The 18,613-nt window shown below is 41.0% G+C and overlaps 1 protein-coding gene across 1 annotated transcript in view; it reads left to right on the top strand.

The window, feature by feature from the left end:
- The window catches only part of LOC110447999 (E3 ubiquitin/ISG15 ligase TRIM25-like), a 15,790-nt gene extending 7,178 nt beyond the window's left edge, over positions 1 to 8,612 (top strand). The window contains exon 2 of the mRNA XM_021494012.1: positions 6,174 to 8,612. Within this exon, the coding sequence (XP_021349687.1) occupies positions 6,203 to 8,182 (1,980 nt within the window). The 5' untranslated portion in view covers positions 6,174 to 6,202 and the 3' untranslated portion in view covers positions 8,183 to 8,612. The remainder of the gene's footprint in view (positions 1 to 6,173) is intronic.
- Positions 8,613 to 18,613: the final 10,001 nt, after the last annotated feature.

The raw sequence follows: 18,613 nt of genomic DNA, 5'->3' as shown, positions 1-18,613 counted from the left end.
GTACGGCCAACCTCGGTGACTGATAGTCCATCAACAGAGAACGGCCAACCTCAGGGACTGATAGTCCATCAACAGAGTACGGCCAACCTCTGGGACTGATAGTCTATCAACAGTGTACGGCCAACCTCGGTGACTGATAGTCCATCAACAGAGAACGGCCAACCTCAGGGACTGATAGTCCATCAACAGAGTACGGCCAACCTCTGGGACTGATAGTCTATCAACAGTGTACGGCCAACCTCGGTGACTGATAGTCCATCAACAGAGAACGGCCAACCTCAGGGACTGATAGTCCATCAACAGAGTACGGCCAACCTCAGGGACTGATAGTCCATCAACAGAGTATGGCCAACCTCTGGGACTGATAGTTAATCAACAGAGTACGGCCAACCTCGGGGACTGAGAGTCAATTAACAGAGTACGGCCAACTTAGGAGACTGATAGTCCATCAACAGAGAACGGCCAACCTCTGGGACTGATAGTCCATTAACAGAGTACGGCCAACCTCGGGGCCTGTAGTCCCTTAACAGAGGACGGCCAACCTCTGGGACTGATAGTTAATCAACAGAGTACATCAACAGTGTACGGCCAACCTCGGTGACTGATGATCCATCAACAGAGAACGGCCAACCTCGGGGACTTAGAGTCAATTAACAGAGTACGGCCAACCTCTGTGACTGATAGTCCATCAACAGAGGACGACCAATCTCGGGGGCTGATAGTCCATCAACAAAATACGGCCAACCACAGGGGCTAATAGTCCATTAACAGAGTACGGCCAACCTCTGTGACTGATAGTCCATCAACAGAGAACGGCCAACCTCGGGGACTGAGAGTCCATAAATAGAGTACGGCCAACCTCTGGGACTGATAGTCCATCAACAGAGGACGACCAATCTCGGGGACTGATAGTCCATCAACAAAATACGGCCAACCTCAGGGACTGATAGTCCATTAACAGAGTACGGCCAATCTCGGGGACTGATAGTCCATCAACAGTGTACGGCCAACCTTGGGAACTGATAGTCCATCAATAGAGTACGGCCAATCTCGGGGACTGATAGTCCATCAACAAAGTACGGCCAACCTCAGGGACTGATAATCCATCAACAGAGTACGGCCAACCTCATGGACTGATAGTTCATTAACAGAGTACGGCCAATCTCGGGGACTGATAGTCCATCAACAGTTTATGGCCAACCTTGGGAACTGATAGTCCATCAATAGAGTACGGCCAACCTCGGGGACTGATAATCCATCAACAGAGTACGGCCAACCTTGGGAACTGATAGTCCAACAATAGAGTACGGCCAATCTCGGGGCCTGATAGTCCATCAACATAGTACTGCCAACCTCAGTGACTGATAGTCCATCAACAGAGTACGGCCAACCTAAGTGACTGATAGTCCATCGACAGAGTAAGGCCAACCTCGGGGACTGAGAGTCCATCAACAGAGTACGGCCAACCTCGGGGACTGATAGTCCATCAACAGAGAACGGCCAACCTCAGTGACTGATAGTCCATCAACAGAGTAAGGCCTACCTCGGGGACTGAGAGTCCATCAACAGAGTACGGCCAACTTCTGGGACTGATAGTCCATGAACAGAGTACGGCCAAGCTCAGTGACTGATAGTCCATCAACAGAGTACGGCCAACCTCAGTGACTGATAGTCCATCAACAGAGTACGGCCAACTTCTGGGACAGATAGTCCATGAACAGAGTACGGCCAAGCTTAGTGACTGATAGTCCATCAACAGAGTAAGGCCAACCTCAGTGACTGATAGTCCTTCAACAGAGTACGGCCAATCTCGGGACTGATAGTGCATCAACAGAGTACGGCCAATCTCGGGGACTGATAGTCCATCAACAGTGTATGGACAACCTCTGGGACTGATAGTCCATCAACATAGTACGGCTAACACTAATCTCAAATCAATACTATATATACTATTACATAAAAAACCCACTATAGCATACCTGAGTGTGGTTACAACCTAAATATATATGTACGACGCCTTCTTCAATCATATGCGATACGGATATACTGTAATTTAAATAAAAGCAATCTAAATAAATTTATCGAACCTTAGCCAAATGAGCACAACGTTATAACGCCTCTTACAAAGAATCAAATTATCTTTAATGGTAACACATTTGTGCGTATACAGAGTTGCTTCCCTTTTCTACACGTTGCCTTTATTTATTTTCGTCCGGAAATTGACGTCCAGTGGGGAAACAGGAAGTGTATCCTTGAAGCAAAGACAATTGTGTTTCAACCCATACATGAATATCTTCATATAGTGAAAGCAATCTTTAAGTTTTATTACTTGTTTATTTAGATAAAAAATAATGTACATTCTGAGTGAAAAAAGTCTATCACATAAAATGTGATACTAACAGGCTTGAAACTTTGTTCAGAGATTATCCTACCATGACGTCACAAGCACGTCACAATCCATCGGTAATTTCCGGAAGGATGAAAAATAACCGGACAATTCTGGAACTGATGTCCGTTGCATTTATCTCCTTGTCGGTGCTTCAAGACTTTTGTTTTTATTTTATTTTTTCCACAGTCACAAAAAGTAAAAATGCAGATATTTTCTGAAGATCTTTTTTGTCATCAACCCGGTTCTGTTGTTTTTTTCTATAGGGAGATATCTTCAAAAAAGAGATTTTTTAAAATTTCATCAGCTTTTGATTTCCATTTGTTGAGAATATGAACGAAATAATTGACATTTTTTAAAGTCTGGATACAGTCTTTACATTATTTATGCATCACCACTCATAAAAAGAACCAATGGAAAATGCATTTCTGACGAAATTAACAATAATTTTCCAGACAACCAACCCAAGTGCAACGCCCTTTTTCAGCAATCTATTACTTTTTCACAACGCGTGCCGATTTATAACTAGTTACAGACAGAAACTGTAATTCTATTTGGCATCATTACCTGTCAAAACTCGGTGACAGTTACAAAATTTTGAATTCAATCCAGTGTTTCAGGATGGAACAGTAATTGAGACTACATATCCATATCAAGACACTTTCAGTTACATCAAAGTATTACAATGTTTTCTTTTCTTAATTTCATTTTTTTAACTAACATCTCTATACATTTACTTAGACTAATCGTCAAATATGTAATATGCACTTTTTTCTATAATAATTACCAAACAGTTTCCCCCCCAGCTTATCTCAATCATTCTTTTTGTGCCCTGTCGGAAGCACGCAGAGGGTTTAATTCTTAATATGGGAGGAAGCTGGAGTATCCGGAGAAAATCTGCGTGGTCTGGCAGGTGACCGGGATTGAATCCATCCATCTTGGTGAAGACGAGTGCGCTATCCGCTGCGCCACTGACCCATCGTATACGTTACGCACAAGAACAAATATCTACTTTAGCTTTGACTGGAAGAAAATGGCGTCATTGATGCAAACATTATTTTGTGAATACATTTTTACCAATCATCAATGATATAAAAAAAAAAATCTACATACGGGAGACCGAGGCAAGTTCAGCCATCCCTGATATTTTTTGGTTTTTGAGCTAATATTTACAAGTTTAAGGATCTTATCAGTTTAGTTGGCTGGGTATTCAACGACGAAAAAATGGCGAGGAAAAATCTAATGTAAAATGACTTCATAACAGGAGAAAATTACTTTTGAGAGGGTAGAAAGAAAATCCTGATCTCGCTTCTAGTTATGCAATTTTTTTGAAACGGAATTACTACTTTTTTACAGTCAAACGTGTAACACACTGACAGCTTCAAATGATAGGCCCCGAGAGCTGATATCGGGACCGAGGGCTGATAAGGGATACGATATCAAAACGGTCATATAATAACCTCTAAATACCATGGCAAGGTCGGCCCACGTAAAAGTCGTAAAATTGGTGGAAAAATCTGACGTCGCATGCTTTATGACGTCATAATTAAACTGATTCCAATGGGGGCCGAACTTACCCGAATGCCTGTCTGAACTTACCCCATGGCGGGGCTCGTTCGGCCATCCGATCTTCCGATAGGAAAAGTTGAATAATGTTCAAAAACGGACGTGCTGCCATACTTCCTAGAACGGACTTCAATAAAAAAAAAAGGCTGAACATGCCCCGGTCTCCCTATTCTTATGTCGGTCTTAATATCATTAGAGCTAAAGTTTATCTTATCTCATTCTGAAAGTTGTATTCTTAATCAGTAAATATCAGAGATCAACAAAAGCTACAAATAGAATTATCACTCAAATAAAACACATAACACCTATATATACGTTGGGTATTACACAAAGAAACACAAGTTTACGTTACATCTCTTCGTCCGTCACCTATGAGTCCTCAAAAGGTACTAGCGTGAATTATTAGCCCACAAAGAAACAAGTGCCAAAACTGACCACCCAGAACGGACCAATGAAAACGCATACACAACTTGACGTAACACTACTGACCAATGAACAACTGTATGGTATAACAACTTGTCAATATACGATGCGAGCTGAACACCACATTACACATGTAGACATAACAGCACAGCATAGAATACAACATGCAGACTCGGTAGTTACATTACTCGGAGTATGAAATATATACATGGACAGTCGAAGCGCTAAGGATGGACTTAGTAAACAAACATACATAAAAGCAAATACATTAATTCTATCCCTGTTACATCACCAAACCCAGTTTCGTGTTAGGAGACCAACACAGGCAAAGTGATATCTCCACGGGCTGACTAACTACCGGATCTCTATTCCCCTCTGCACTATCAAGCAGATAAGAGAAAATATAAACAAAACAAAAACAACACTATGATTCAATAATATTCACCGTTTTTAGGTCACCTGAGCTTTAGCTCAAGTGACCTATTGCTATCCGTCGTCGTCCGTTAACATTTTACTTTTTCAACTTAAGCTGAAATACTGGCCAAGGGATTTCATTAATATTTCATGGGAAGGTTACTGACATCTCCCTGACCAAGTGTTGTTATTTTCGGGTCGATCAGAAATCCAATATGGCCGCCAAGGCCGCCATTTTGAAAAACTTTTTCAAACTGAAAGTCAAGTTCTGCTAGACCGATTGAACTGAAACTTTGTAGGAATGATCGACTCATGGTCCTTACAAAGTGTTGTTATTTTTTGGGTCGATCAGAAATCCAATATGGCCGCCACGGCCGCCATTTTGAAAAACTATTTCAAACTTAAAGTCAAGTTCTGCTGTGCCGATTGAACTGAAACTTTGTAGGAATTATCGACTCATGGTCCTGACAAAGTGTTGTTATTTTTTGGGTCTATCAGAAATTCAATATGGCTGACACGGCCGCCATTTTGAAAAACTATTTCAAACTTAAAGTCAAGTTCTGCTGTGCCGATTGAACTGAAACTTTGTAGGAATTATCGACTCATGGTCCTGACAAAGTTATGTTATTTTTCGGGTCGATCAGAAAAACAATTTGGCTGCCATGGTCGCTATTTTGAAAATTATACCTATTTCAAACTTAAAAACAAGTTCTAATAGGCCGATCTAACTGAAAATCGGTCTAGGAATGTCAGCTCATGGTCCTGACAAACTTAAGTTAACGTTATACTTAACATTTTTTTACTCAAATTGGTACATATTTCAACAACAAAAATAAATACTGTAGGACTCAGGTGACCGTTAAGGCCCATGGGCCTCTTGCATGTCATAAAATATGAATTGAATATATCAATTGATCACATTATGGAAATTGTATCGATGTTTGTGTGTGTATTGCCACGAACTATATTTTTTACGGGGAAAGTCACGAGACAACATTCCGTGAGCAATTCCATGGGCTATTCTAACTCTTAAACAAACACCACGAAACTAGAATTTCAAAGTGCGTTGTGAACTTAGAAATTAAAATTACAAAAAAAAAACCACTTAAAAAAACATTTAACAGCATTCTTTTCCGTGTTATTGTCCTATAACACGCAACAGGATTGCAGACAAATAATAGCGCGTTATTCATTTTGTCTGCAATCCTGTTCAGTGTTATAGGACCATAACACGGAAAAGAATGCCGTTTAATGATGAAACACCTATTTTCTGTGTTGTTCTCTCATAAACTATCCGTAGTGTAATCAATACATATTATATGTATATCTGGTTTGTAAACTCTGTATCATAACCAAATTATAATCGTAAATATTTCTGTTACAGGTCAGGTTTTATCAGTGCTGTCCCTAACAATGGCTGAAGGCGGACCTCCCCCGGAACTGGACTTACACTTCCTGGAGTGTCCAATATGTCTGGAGCGACTTCAACAACCAAAGTCCTTACCCTGCCTCCACTGCTTCTGTCAGGAATGCCTCGGGACCTACATCACCAAGGAGCTATCTGGTAAAATGGTGTCAGCAACGTCGTTTCCTTGTCCAGTCTGTAGGAGGATGACCTCGCCAGTCAATCAAGCAGAAAATAAGGAAAAATGGGCAGAACAGTTCCCGACTAATGCTGTGATCCAAGAGCTTATACAACTTAAGGTAGGTTCGTCTGAACCACTGTACTGCAAGCCCTGCCAGACAAGAGGTAACCTGACAATACCAGCGAAATTCTGGTGCAAGACGATGGACGTGAAATTCTGTGAGACTTGTAAGATACAACATCATGATATTATGCACAATGAATGTGATATCCTAAATATTACTGGGTACGATAGCAGGAAGACAAAACAGGAAAAGTCAGCCCCTAAATGTGACCAACACGACGAGAAGCTGGTTTGGTACTGTGAGGACCACAAATATCTTGGATGCAATATATGCGTTTTCAAAGACCACAGGCGTTGTGAAGAGGTATCAACAGCGACAGAGTATTTTCAGATGTTGAAAACAGAATCACAGCTAGCAGACATGCAGGCTGCGTTGAAGAATGGAGCGGAGGTCATGGACTTATTAGTGAAGGACTTTGACGAACAACTCCAAACCATCATACAGAACCAAGAAATCGCACTGCAGAGTATCACAGATCTACGTCAAAAGGTCGACAAACGACTTGACAAGCTTCAGAAGGACGTCACTGACAAGTTGATCATGCTGTTCAAAGAGGAGAAGGGGAATATGGAGGCCTCGTCACGGCAGTGTGAACGTCTGTTGAACAGTATGCGAAATACCCTAAAGTCGTCCGTTACAGCCGCAGAGTGGAACGACGCTATTGAGGCGATAGTGTTGTATCAGAGAGGACAGGCAGAAGTGGAGTCATGTAAGGCCCTGGTCACGGAGATGAGCAAGTCCTTCACGTCCGTCAGCATTAACCATCAGATTGTTCCCAGACTGGTAACCCTTGGCGATGAGGCAATGGGAACAATCGTCGTCGGGAAACAACCTCGATGTATCCCTGGGAGCAAAAGTGGTTTTGCATCTCCCATGTCAGAACGCCGTGTAAAGGAAATCGGAAAGTTCAAAATCAAGTCTCCATCAGATAAGACAGATTGCCTTGTCTGTGGCGTTGTATGCCTTCCATCTGATGTAATAGTAGTAAGTGATCACAACAACAAGAAGCTGAAGTTGTTTACAGACACAGGACAGTTCCTGAACGAGTTGACCATTCGTGGATATCCCCGAGATCTGTGTCTGGTGAACAACAATACTGTGGCGGTCGCTGTCTACAGTCCTAGTGGTGTCCGTGTCGTGAAAGTCGAGGACTCCAAACTCTCCCTGTCGTCTGAGATCAACACGCCTAATGGTAAAGACTGTTATGGTATAACACATAGTGACGGGAGGTTTATCGTGGGTACAGTTGGAGGAGACGTATACATTGTGACACAGGACGGAGCGACTGAGTTGTTACATAAGTATAACAACAGCTGTTACAGCCTCACACAAGATCCAGTAAAGGGAGACACACTCGTCAGTGTCTATAACAAAACCACAGGGGAAATTGCGGTGTCCAGACTATCGGCTGACAAACGTCACACGGATTTAATGAAGGTCGGTGTCGTGATTGGTGCTAGGGGAATAGACGTGGACAGGGAGGGTAACATATACGTGTGTGGTAGGGACTCACACAACGTCGTACAGATGTCTGGGGACGCGACACACGTCAGAGAACTGCTGATGTCATCAGATGGAGTAAAATATCCCTGGGTAATAGCTGTTCGTGGTGACAAGATTTTAGTCTCTACTACTATTGGTAGAGATGACAATAATTATATCCGTGTTTTTCAACTTTACTAGAAAGAAATTTAAAACCAATACAACAATGGGCTGATCATTTGGACCATTTGTTTACCGTAACAATCGGATGGACAATGTTTGAACACGAATTTAAATAATGGTATTGTTTCACCACAAAACATCTGTAAATAATACAAAGCGAATGAGATCCGTGTCCGTGTTTGGTTCTGATAACGTCACACCCACAGTATGTTGAAACATTTAACACCACAATAAACCTTCCCGATCACCTTCCTGTGGATGTTGTTCAGTCATCTTTACTTTGAATTTTAAACATCTGGAAACAATTTCTGAAAACTAACCGTAACTATTAGTTTTGTAAGTTTGTTTATACAACTGAAATTAGGTCCTAATGATTCCAAGTTCTTTTTATTTTATAACCACATAAAAAATATGTAATTTTCATTTATTTTTTCCTTCATGATCAAGTTAAACATATTAAATTGGAATAACATTTTGCATTTAACATCCTGGTTTGTTTAGTTTTTTGATATTTAAGAAATCTAAGGATATATCTGATGATCGCCGGATTATAGGAAAAAGAAAACCAGACTTTTCAGTGATGTCGTTCTATCAAGATAATTATTGATGAAATAAAACAGATAAAAACTGTATACAATTAGGAAACTTTAAAGTCACTCTTTTCCAAGCTTTCGGGCTTAGCCCTTCGTCAGGGGTTAAGTGTCACCGGACCTCTATGTCACATAAAGATCAACGTGATAGTTACTCATCATGTTTGTCAAGATGCATGTGACATAGAGGTCCGGTGACATTTAATCCCTAACGAGACCTAGGGCTAAGCCCGAAAGCTTGGAAAAGAGTGACTTTAAAGTTTCTTAATATCATTGCGTTCCCTATAGTAACATATGTTTATAGACAATAAGTGTATACAATTATATCAGCCAGAGTTTTATTTTTTTTCGTTATATTTCCCTACCGTAATATACATACAAAGTAATGCTATACATATCAGATCCATACAAGGGCGACATTAGGTAAATATACATAGTAATGATATACATGTACATATCAGATCCATACAAGGACGACATTAGGTAAATATACATTGTAATGCTATACATATCAGATCCTTACAAGGGCGACATTAGGTAAATATACATAGAAATGCTATACATATCAGATCTATACAAGTGCGACATTAGGTAAATATACAAAGACATTATATACTTATCAGATCCATACAAGGGCGACATTAGGTAAATATACATAGTAATGCTTTACATATCAGATCCATACAAGGGCGACATTAGGTGAATATACATAGTAATGCTATACTTATCAGATCCTTACAAGGGCGACATTAGGTAAACACACATAGTAATGCTATACATATCAGATCCTTACAAGGGCGACATTAGGTAAATATACATAGTAATGCTATACTTATCAGACCCTTACAAGGGCGACATTAGGTAAATATACATAGAAATGCTATACATGTCAGATCCATACAAGGGCGACATTAGGTAAATATACATAGAAATGCTATATATATCAGATCCATACAAGGGCGACATTAGGTAAATATACATAGTAATGCTATACATATCAGCTCTATACAAGGGCGACATTAGGTAAATATACATAGTAATGCTTTACATATCAGATCCTTACAAGGGCGACATTAGGTAAATATACAAAGTAATTCTATACGTATCAGATCCATACAAGGGCGACATTAGGTAAATATACATAGTAATGTTATACATATCAGATCCATACAAGGGCAACATTAGGTAAATATACATAGTAATGCTATACATATCAGATCCAGACAAGGGCGACATTAGGTAAATATACATAGTAATTCTATACATATCAGATCCATACAAGGGCGACATTAGGTAAATATACATAGTAATGCTATACATATCAGATCCAGACACGGGCGACATTAGGTAAATATAATTTGTAGAATCAACAAGAGAGTTTTGCCTGACAAAATTTTACAAGTATACACAACAGGAAAGTCTAACGTATACAGATTTTCTGTCTGGAAAAAGTCTTCTATTAATTTTTATTCTATAAAATGTGGTTTTACCGAACAGACAGAACATATCAGCGACCTTTATAATCGCTAATAAGTCGTACAGACAGAAGACCAACCGCTGTAGTCAGTACCAGTTGTTTGGACCGTACAGACAGACGACCGACCCCTGTAGTCTGTACAAGGTGTATGTACCGTACAGATAGACGACCGACCTCGGTAGTCAGTACAATGTGTATGTACCGTACAGACAGAAAATCGACCTCTGTTGTCAGTACATGGTGTTTGTACCGTACATAGAGACTTGTATAATCTGTACATTGGTATCCAGGCAATGTCTATAACACCGCGGTTGGAGGAGCAGAGGACATCTTCCGCTGTCAAGGTAGCACAAAATGTAACAAAACCACCAAACACTAAAGGGCACTGTCCGGTGGACTGGGCCAGACCTAATGGGGTACGTCCAGGATTCAATCCACACAACATCCCGGGGGAGTCATGATTGCCGGTTCGGAAGTGCCTCCGGGTGCCCAACAATCCGTAATGAGAGTCATGAATGACACTGCCAAGTCCGTTATAATGACAGAAGGACAGACATTTGGAGTTAAAGAACATGTAGAGGTGATATCCCATCTCCACAGAGAAGCCCGGAGCTGTTATACAACAGACATGGGTCATGGGAAAGACCAGAGTACCTACGGGGACAACAGGGTTACCAAGCCAATAGAGGTCATCCCTCAACTTCCCAGGGAAGCTCCTGTCTATAATGAGATGGATGAAGTTCCCAGGGAGAGCCAGAGGCCAGTGAAGGTCTCGGAAGAGCCACTGATCATTCACCCCGCGGGAGCTAACTGAACGGTTTAAGGAGGTCGTGGACAGTATGGTACCACTGACATACAATGCCCATACTACTGGTCATCAACAAAATAAGCATATGCATGTACCACAAACAGTGGGGCTCAAAATTGAAGGAGATGAGGCGGTAACACCAAAATCTGCCTCATTTCCATTTGACGGGGAAGAGGTAACGGAAACTTGGGTTCCCTCCATCATCAAATGTTTCAAACCAAATGTGACGTCATCAGATAACGACAAGAAAGAAATCGATGACCAGGAGTTAATGCGGTGGGTGGGTTAGCCCAGGGAGGACAACAGAACAAGTATGGAAACACAGTGTGTGTCCTTCGATTCAGATCCATTTCATCAATGATGGTGTAATCTGTGACATGACCGTTCCTTATCCCGTCTACCGGAAACTGCCAAACTGGAAAAAGAGACTTAAAATATATACATGTCGAAGTCGTTTTATCTTCTGAGCCACTGGTAGTTGAACGCGTTCGCAGGGGCCAGGGAACTGTTTGAGTGAAGCGCACCCCGAGGCCACGGACGGGGGCTGCCATTACAGAAGCCTGGCCACAGTCGCTCAACTTTCGCGGAGCAACCCGATAGCGACAGCGCTGTAACCCACTCGGGTGGGGTACTCACCGGCACAGCTTGGTAGACTAGAGCACCCCAAAAGTTGACTAGACTGGTTTGGGGTGACTATGCAGTAGTTTAACGATAGATAAATTACACGGCACTGCTGTGTTCTTAGGTTTAGTAATAAGAGCAAGGACAGTAAAAATCCCTTAGTATTTTTGTGACCCAGGTAAATAGGATCACATTGTACTGCAGGGAGACAGCTTTTAATCAGAAGCTCTATTTAATTCAGCTATCAATACGAAGATTCAGAAAGAGACGGTTGTATGCCTCTCAGGCAGCCTCCGGGCCTTTAGAGAGAGAGAGTGGTTTTCTGCACAACCGTCGCCGGAAACTATGAGGAATCGGCCACTTGAGCAGTTATCTGCTCAGGGGTGGGATTGTGTTATCAACTCCCCGTCACAGTCAGCATACAAGTGGAGGGCATTCTTTCACTTCTGAAACTTCAGACATATCCAAATACTATACATGTCTGAGTACCTGGCAAGGGCACAGTATGCCTATGCTCAACCATGAAGTTTATATTTTTAATGGTCCTGTACCTTGGACCATTGAAATAAGCCCAGCAACAGAATAAGATATATATGAAGTATGGGCCCGAACTTCCACTACTGGGCACGGTGAAACTGTGTTCCTGTTAGGGGTCCCCTATGCTTAAGGGTTGACCCGACCTTGTCCAAATCCACTAGAGAACAATCATCTCCAGCATCTCGGAACAACACCAGAGGACAACTACTTCAAGAAAGACCACCTTATCCATGATTTCTGATCAGCAGCCTCCAACCTCAAGAGGGGGGCCTTCATAAAACGGGGAAGAGTGGTGAATTTTGGGGAAGTTATCTCCCTTTGACCGATAACCGCGCCGACAACCTCGATGTGACATCTCGTCGCGGTCTCTTTACATCTTGACATACTGTAACAGAGCGCATGATTAATTAAATATAAATCACTGCCTCCGGTAGGGAACGAACCCGGGACCTCTGGATTACTAGTCTTATGCTCAACCGACCGAGGTTACATACTCCCCTTCCAGGAAAGAACTCGTCCTCGAATTTTTCCAGGGGTAACAGCGATGCTTGTGGAGCAAGACCGAGTATTTTTCCCGGGTCCCTACGTGGGGGCCAATCACTGCCTCCGTTAGGGATCGAACCTGGGACCTCTAGATTACTAGTCTTACGCTCAACCGATCGAGCTAAAGAGAAGTTCTCTATAGCCGAGCGATTAGTGCGGCTAGTATCCAAGTGAGTGATTTTCCTCCACATTGTTTCATAGATTTCGGGTGCTAAGAGCAGTTCCAACTACTTGTTGTGACGGTGTGGAATACCACACACAGAATTCACGACAATTTTTAACAGTGGTACGAGAATCCTTAAAAAGAAAATCCACACGGAATTCCCGCTATTGCCGTTCAGTGTAGGAAAACAAATATGTTGGCTTACAGATACTTGTCACAATATGGTTTTCCCTGGTCTCCTATAAATGTATAGCTTCAACTAATATGGACACGGGCAGATAACTCTCCTTATATCCATTTACAGAATACTGCAAAATATTTTAATAGATCAATGTACTTGATTACCTAGTGAAACCGTGAGTATATGATCCTATTTAATCAGGAGACTTTACTCTGTACAGAACTTAAGGTTTAACTGTAAGTAGAGTATGGTAAAGATATGTATTTCCATCTTTACTATTACAGCGTCTGACATTCTGCTACCACTGGCCCTCCACCACTGGGTCGCAGGTTCGAGACCTACGTGGGGCAGTCGCCAGGTACTGGCCGTATAGGTCGGTGGTTTTTCACCGGGAACTCCGGCTTTCCTCCATCAACAAAAACTGACACGTCCATAAATTACCATAGCTGTTAATAGGGCGTAAAGCACAAACAAACAAAACAATACAGTGAAAATTTAATGCGCCTTTCATTTTTTATTTTTTTTTGTAGTTTAAATTCAAATAAGCGGGACATATGTACATATCTGAACAATTTTTATCTCCATTTCATTTCCCTCCAAGTAAAAAGGTGACAATTAGTGGGTCGTTGATACATTTAAATTTATTTTTCCTCTATTTGTTAATCCATATACAAAATGTACTTCCATTTCCAGTTACACTATATACTCATATCATTTGACTGTTTTTCCTATAGATTTTCATTATGGCTGCCAAAACATGGTATCGCGTATTAAGAGTCTTGTTGCCATTTTTATTATGACTAATTTTGAACTATTTTATACGTAGTTTTACATAATTGTATACAGTTATGTTTTGTTTATTATATATCAATATCAGTTGTACTACATGTATTTCCTTTTTTGTGTTTCAGAAATTGTTTCAGAAAAAGAAAAAAAAAGTAAATATTAAAAAAGTAAATCCTGAAATATTGCTCTTAAAAGCCTCCAGATACTTATTCAGCCTTCATATTATTCTTATTGATGACATTATTTATGTATTTATTTATCAAAGCTGAATTTAACGTTCTACTTTATAAAAACTGAAGTATATTCAGTAAAACGTTTTATTCTCAGACTTTGTTCAATATTCGGAATTAAAATACCGCCTTTCCTGTTAGGCCTGTAGTAAACTTTACCTATTTCCTTGTTCGGGGTGTCACCAGCTAGACTTGTGATCGCTAGGAGACGAGTTTGTGATTTCCGTGTAGATTACAGTCCCCTGGGTGAGTATACCGGACAAACGTGGTATTGTTACTTACACCTGATGTTCATTACACAAACAATCCATGCTTATCTATTTATATATCAGTGTTATTTACGCTACGATGTTGACACGCCTTTTCTGTGTTAGATTTATTCAAACCGAAAGTCCTTGTAGGTTTAACACGATTTATATACCCATGCATGTATTTTTGATACTAATCAGCTACAAGTTATCGTAAAGTAGTTACAGTGTTGTGTCATGCCTACAACAGTTGATCTTTTTCTGTAAATATTAGTTCGCAATTACTACAAAAGTACGGCAAACATTTCGTGCAGTAGATATATACAAAACGAAAGTAGCTGTATATGCGATCTGTTGCCTTAACAAAGGTGGATTTTTGCTTTTGCTGTTAGTAAATGGCGAATAAATATCTTCTGTACCGTTTAATACTTGTGGTGGTATCAGACAGTATTCGCTCGTACATTTCTTGTTTACATTTGTATACAGCGACTTGGATCTACAAGAGTTCCCTCCCCTGCTACGTTGAAAGGAATTTAACATGAGATAACTTTGATATTACAAGATACAAGACACAAGAAGCTTTATTTAGTGTCGTATATGGCATAACATTGAACATTGGATCTGTGGAGCTATTTTTACGACAAACATAAGTATAAAAACAGAGTAATAACAAGGTAAAAGGCATGCTAGTAGAAAAGGTAGGATTTGCAGCATAACTATATACATTGAGCTACTAAAATAATCAGAAAACAGTTTGATGATAGCACATGCATGTTAAAAGCAGGAACAGTACTAATTATAACTTAAGCATAAATAATAATTATAAAACACATATTTCATATATATCACAGATGGTTAATTACGATACTTTATAATGGAAAATGATGGAATAAAATACTCAGATAAATTAAAGTAAAGAAAGAAGCAAAATAAAAGCAAAAATCTCAAATAAAAATGCGAATCAATAAGATGAAAGTCACGAACATATAGAACACTGGCAGAGGTCACCTTCCCAGGTGTGCAACAGCCTACAGAAAACCTTGTAGTTTTCTGCTTGTCTAACCTCATTTGGTAGGCTATTCCACACCTTGGGGAGGCACGGCGGCTTCAAAACGAAAAAATTTCTTGCCATATGTGGTAGAATTTACTCTTGGTATAGTCACAGTGTCAACTTTCCTAAAATTATATAAAACTTGGTTTTTGTTGATAAGACTCTGAATTCTGGAGCAATATTATCTAAAATCTTGTATACTTCCTTGGCCATGGTCTTCAGCCTACATATATGTAAAAGTTCTAATTTATTTCTAACTAAAAGATCTTTAATAGAGGAGCTATAATCATTATCAATAAAACGTAAAGCTCTTTCTTGTATCTTTTTGAATTTTCTGGTATTTCTGATACTGCAAAAATGCCATGAGAAAGGACAAAAATTAAAATTAGTTAAAATAAAATATTTAAAAATGGTGACTTTTCCTTTTTTTGTCAGGTGATTTCCAATTCTCTTGAGTATACATAAATGTTTGGAAGCCTTCCTACATAAGTTTGCTATATGATTTTCAAATTTTAGATCACTGTTAATTTCAACCCCAAGCAAAGTCACACTATCTGTACATGTAATTTGGTGATCTCCAATAGTGAAAGATGAAATTTGCTCTTTAGATTTCTTTCCTATGCAGATGGCCTGGATTTTTTCTGGGTTTGCCTGCATGCCATTTTTTGTGAACCAGTTAATTAATCAATTACTTTCATTTTGTAACACATCACTAAGATCAAGAGCACTATCAGTGATATGAGACAAAGTGTTGTCATCAGCATAGTTAAACAGAGACCCACGTTTTCAGACAGTAACAATGTCATTCATAAATACATTAAAAATAAGAGGCCCCACTATAGAGCCTTGGGGGACCCCCTTACTGAGCCATCCCCAGTCGCTGACCATGGGGCCAAGCCTGACCCGCTGCTGTCTGTCACTGATGTAACTACTGACAAGGGCAACTGCTGACTCATCTAGCCCATAGGCTTGGGGGAGGCAGTCAAAAGCCTTGGACAAGTCCATTAGGATAGCTCCTATGTGCTTGTGGTTGTCCAAGGCCTGACGCCAATCCTCCAGGAGTCGCAGCAGGACAGACTGACACCCATAGCCCCGTCTGAAGGCGGCCAGGAAGGGGTTAAAAATATCATTAAAAAACTCACTAAGCTGGTTATGCATTATCTTCTCAAAGACCTTTGAGATTGTGGGAAGAACACTCACAGGTCTATAGTTTTCCTTGTTTGATGGATCTTTCTTTTTGAAGATAGGAATGACCTGGGCTAGTTTAAGTGGGAGTGGAAAACTTCCTTTAGCAATGCAAAAGTTAAAAATATTTGTAAGTGGTTGACATAAAGATGCAGAGCCAGCTTTCAACATTTTTGCAGAGATACCATCAACACCGACAGATTTCTTTGTATCCTGCTTACTTATCACATCTTAAATATTTTTTTGGAAGTACAGTTTTAAAACTAAAAGATTTTGGTTCGGTTAAAATTTCACATATTTCCAAACTGATGAATCTTATTGAAAATATGGGGGAATTAATTGTGGTCTGAGGCCTGCATAGAACGCACCTTTCCGAGGTAGATAATCTCTCTAGTGTCTAAAAATACATACAGGGTTACCTGTTTACTACTCCTATATGCGATTGTATGTATTTTACCTGTGTGTAGACGACATTTCAAGACGGTGTATTGAATTTTAACTTAAAAATAACTAATTTTAATAACATATTACCCAAAATGGCTCCATTTGATGCAAACTTCACTCACCATGGCCTCTTCCCTGGCCCTACAAGTCATGTTTTGACCAAGTTTACTGATATAGGTGTTTGTTTCACATACGACCAACCTCGGGACTGATAGTCCATCAATAGAATACGGCCAACCTCGGGGACTGATAGTCCATCAACAAAGTACGGCCAACCTCGGAGACTGAAAGGCCATCAACAGAGAACGGCCAACCTCGGGGACTGATAGTCCATCAACAGTGTACGGCCAACCTCGGGGACTGATAGTCCATCAACAGAGTACGGCCAACCTCGGGGACTGATAGCCAATCAACAGAGTACAGCCAACCTTGGGGACTGATAGTCCATCAACAGAGTACGGCCAACCTCGGTGACTGATAGTCCATCAACAGAGTACGGCCAATCTCTGGGATTGATAGCCCATCAACAGTGTTCGGCCAAACTCAGTGACTGATAGTCCATCAACAGAGTATGGCCAACCTCGGGACTGATAGTCCATCAACAGATTACGGCCAACCTCGGAGACTGAGAGTCCGTCAGCAGAGTACAGCCAACAGGGGGGACTGATAGTCCATCAACAGAGTACAGCCAACCTCAGTGACTAATAGTCCATCTACAGAGTACGGCCAACCTCAGGGACTGATAGTCCATCAACAGATTACGGCCAACCTCGGAGATAGATAGTCCATCAACAGTGTACGGCCAACCTCAGTGACTGATAGGCAATCAACAGTGTACGGCCAACCTCAGGAATAGATAGTCCATCAACAGACTAAGACCAACGTGGGGACTGATAGTCCATTAACAGTGTACGGCCAACCTCGGGGATTGATAGTACATCTACAGCGTATGGCTAACCTCTAGGATCGATAGTCCATCAACAGAGTACGGCCAATCTCTGGGACTGATAGTCCATCAACAGTGTTCAGCCAAACTCAGTGACTNAACAGAGTACGGTCAACCTCGGGACTGATAGTCCATCAACAGATTACGGCCAACCTCGGAGACTGAGAGTCCGTCAGCAGAGTACAGCCAACCGGGGGGGACTGATAGTCCTCAACAGAGTACGGCCAACCTCAGTGACTAATAGTCCATCTACAGAGTACAGCCAACCTCAGTGACTAATAGTCCATCTACAGAGTACGGCCAACCCCGGGGACTGATAGTCCATCAACAGAGTCCAGCCAACCTCTGGGACTGATAGTCCTTCAACAGACTAAGACCAACCTCGGGGACTGATAGTCCATCAACAGTGTACGGCCAACCTCGGGGATTGATAGTCCATCTACAGCGTATGGCTAACCTCGGGGACCGATAGTCCATCAATAGAGTACGGCGNACTGATAGTCCATCAACAGAGTACGGCCTACCTCTGGGACCGATAGTCCATCAACAGAGTACGGCCAACATGGGGGACTGATAGTCCATCAACAGAGTATGGCTAACCTCTGCGACCGATAGTCCATCAACAGAGTACGGCCAACC

The sequence above is a fragment of the Mizuhopecten yessoensis genome, unplaced genomic scaffold (assembly GCF_002113885.1).
Source record: "Mizuhopecten yessoensis strain PY_sf001 unplaced genomic scaffold, ASM211388v2 scaffold3767, whole genome shotgun sequence".
NCBI classification, from domain to species: domain Eukaryota; kingdom Metazoa; phylum Mollusca; class Bivalvia; order Pectinida; family Pectinidae; genus Mizuhopecten; species Mizuhopecten yessoensis.
Note: the sequence above shows the minus strand (reverse complement) of the source record. Positions and strands in the feature narration are given on the sequence as shown.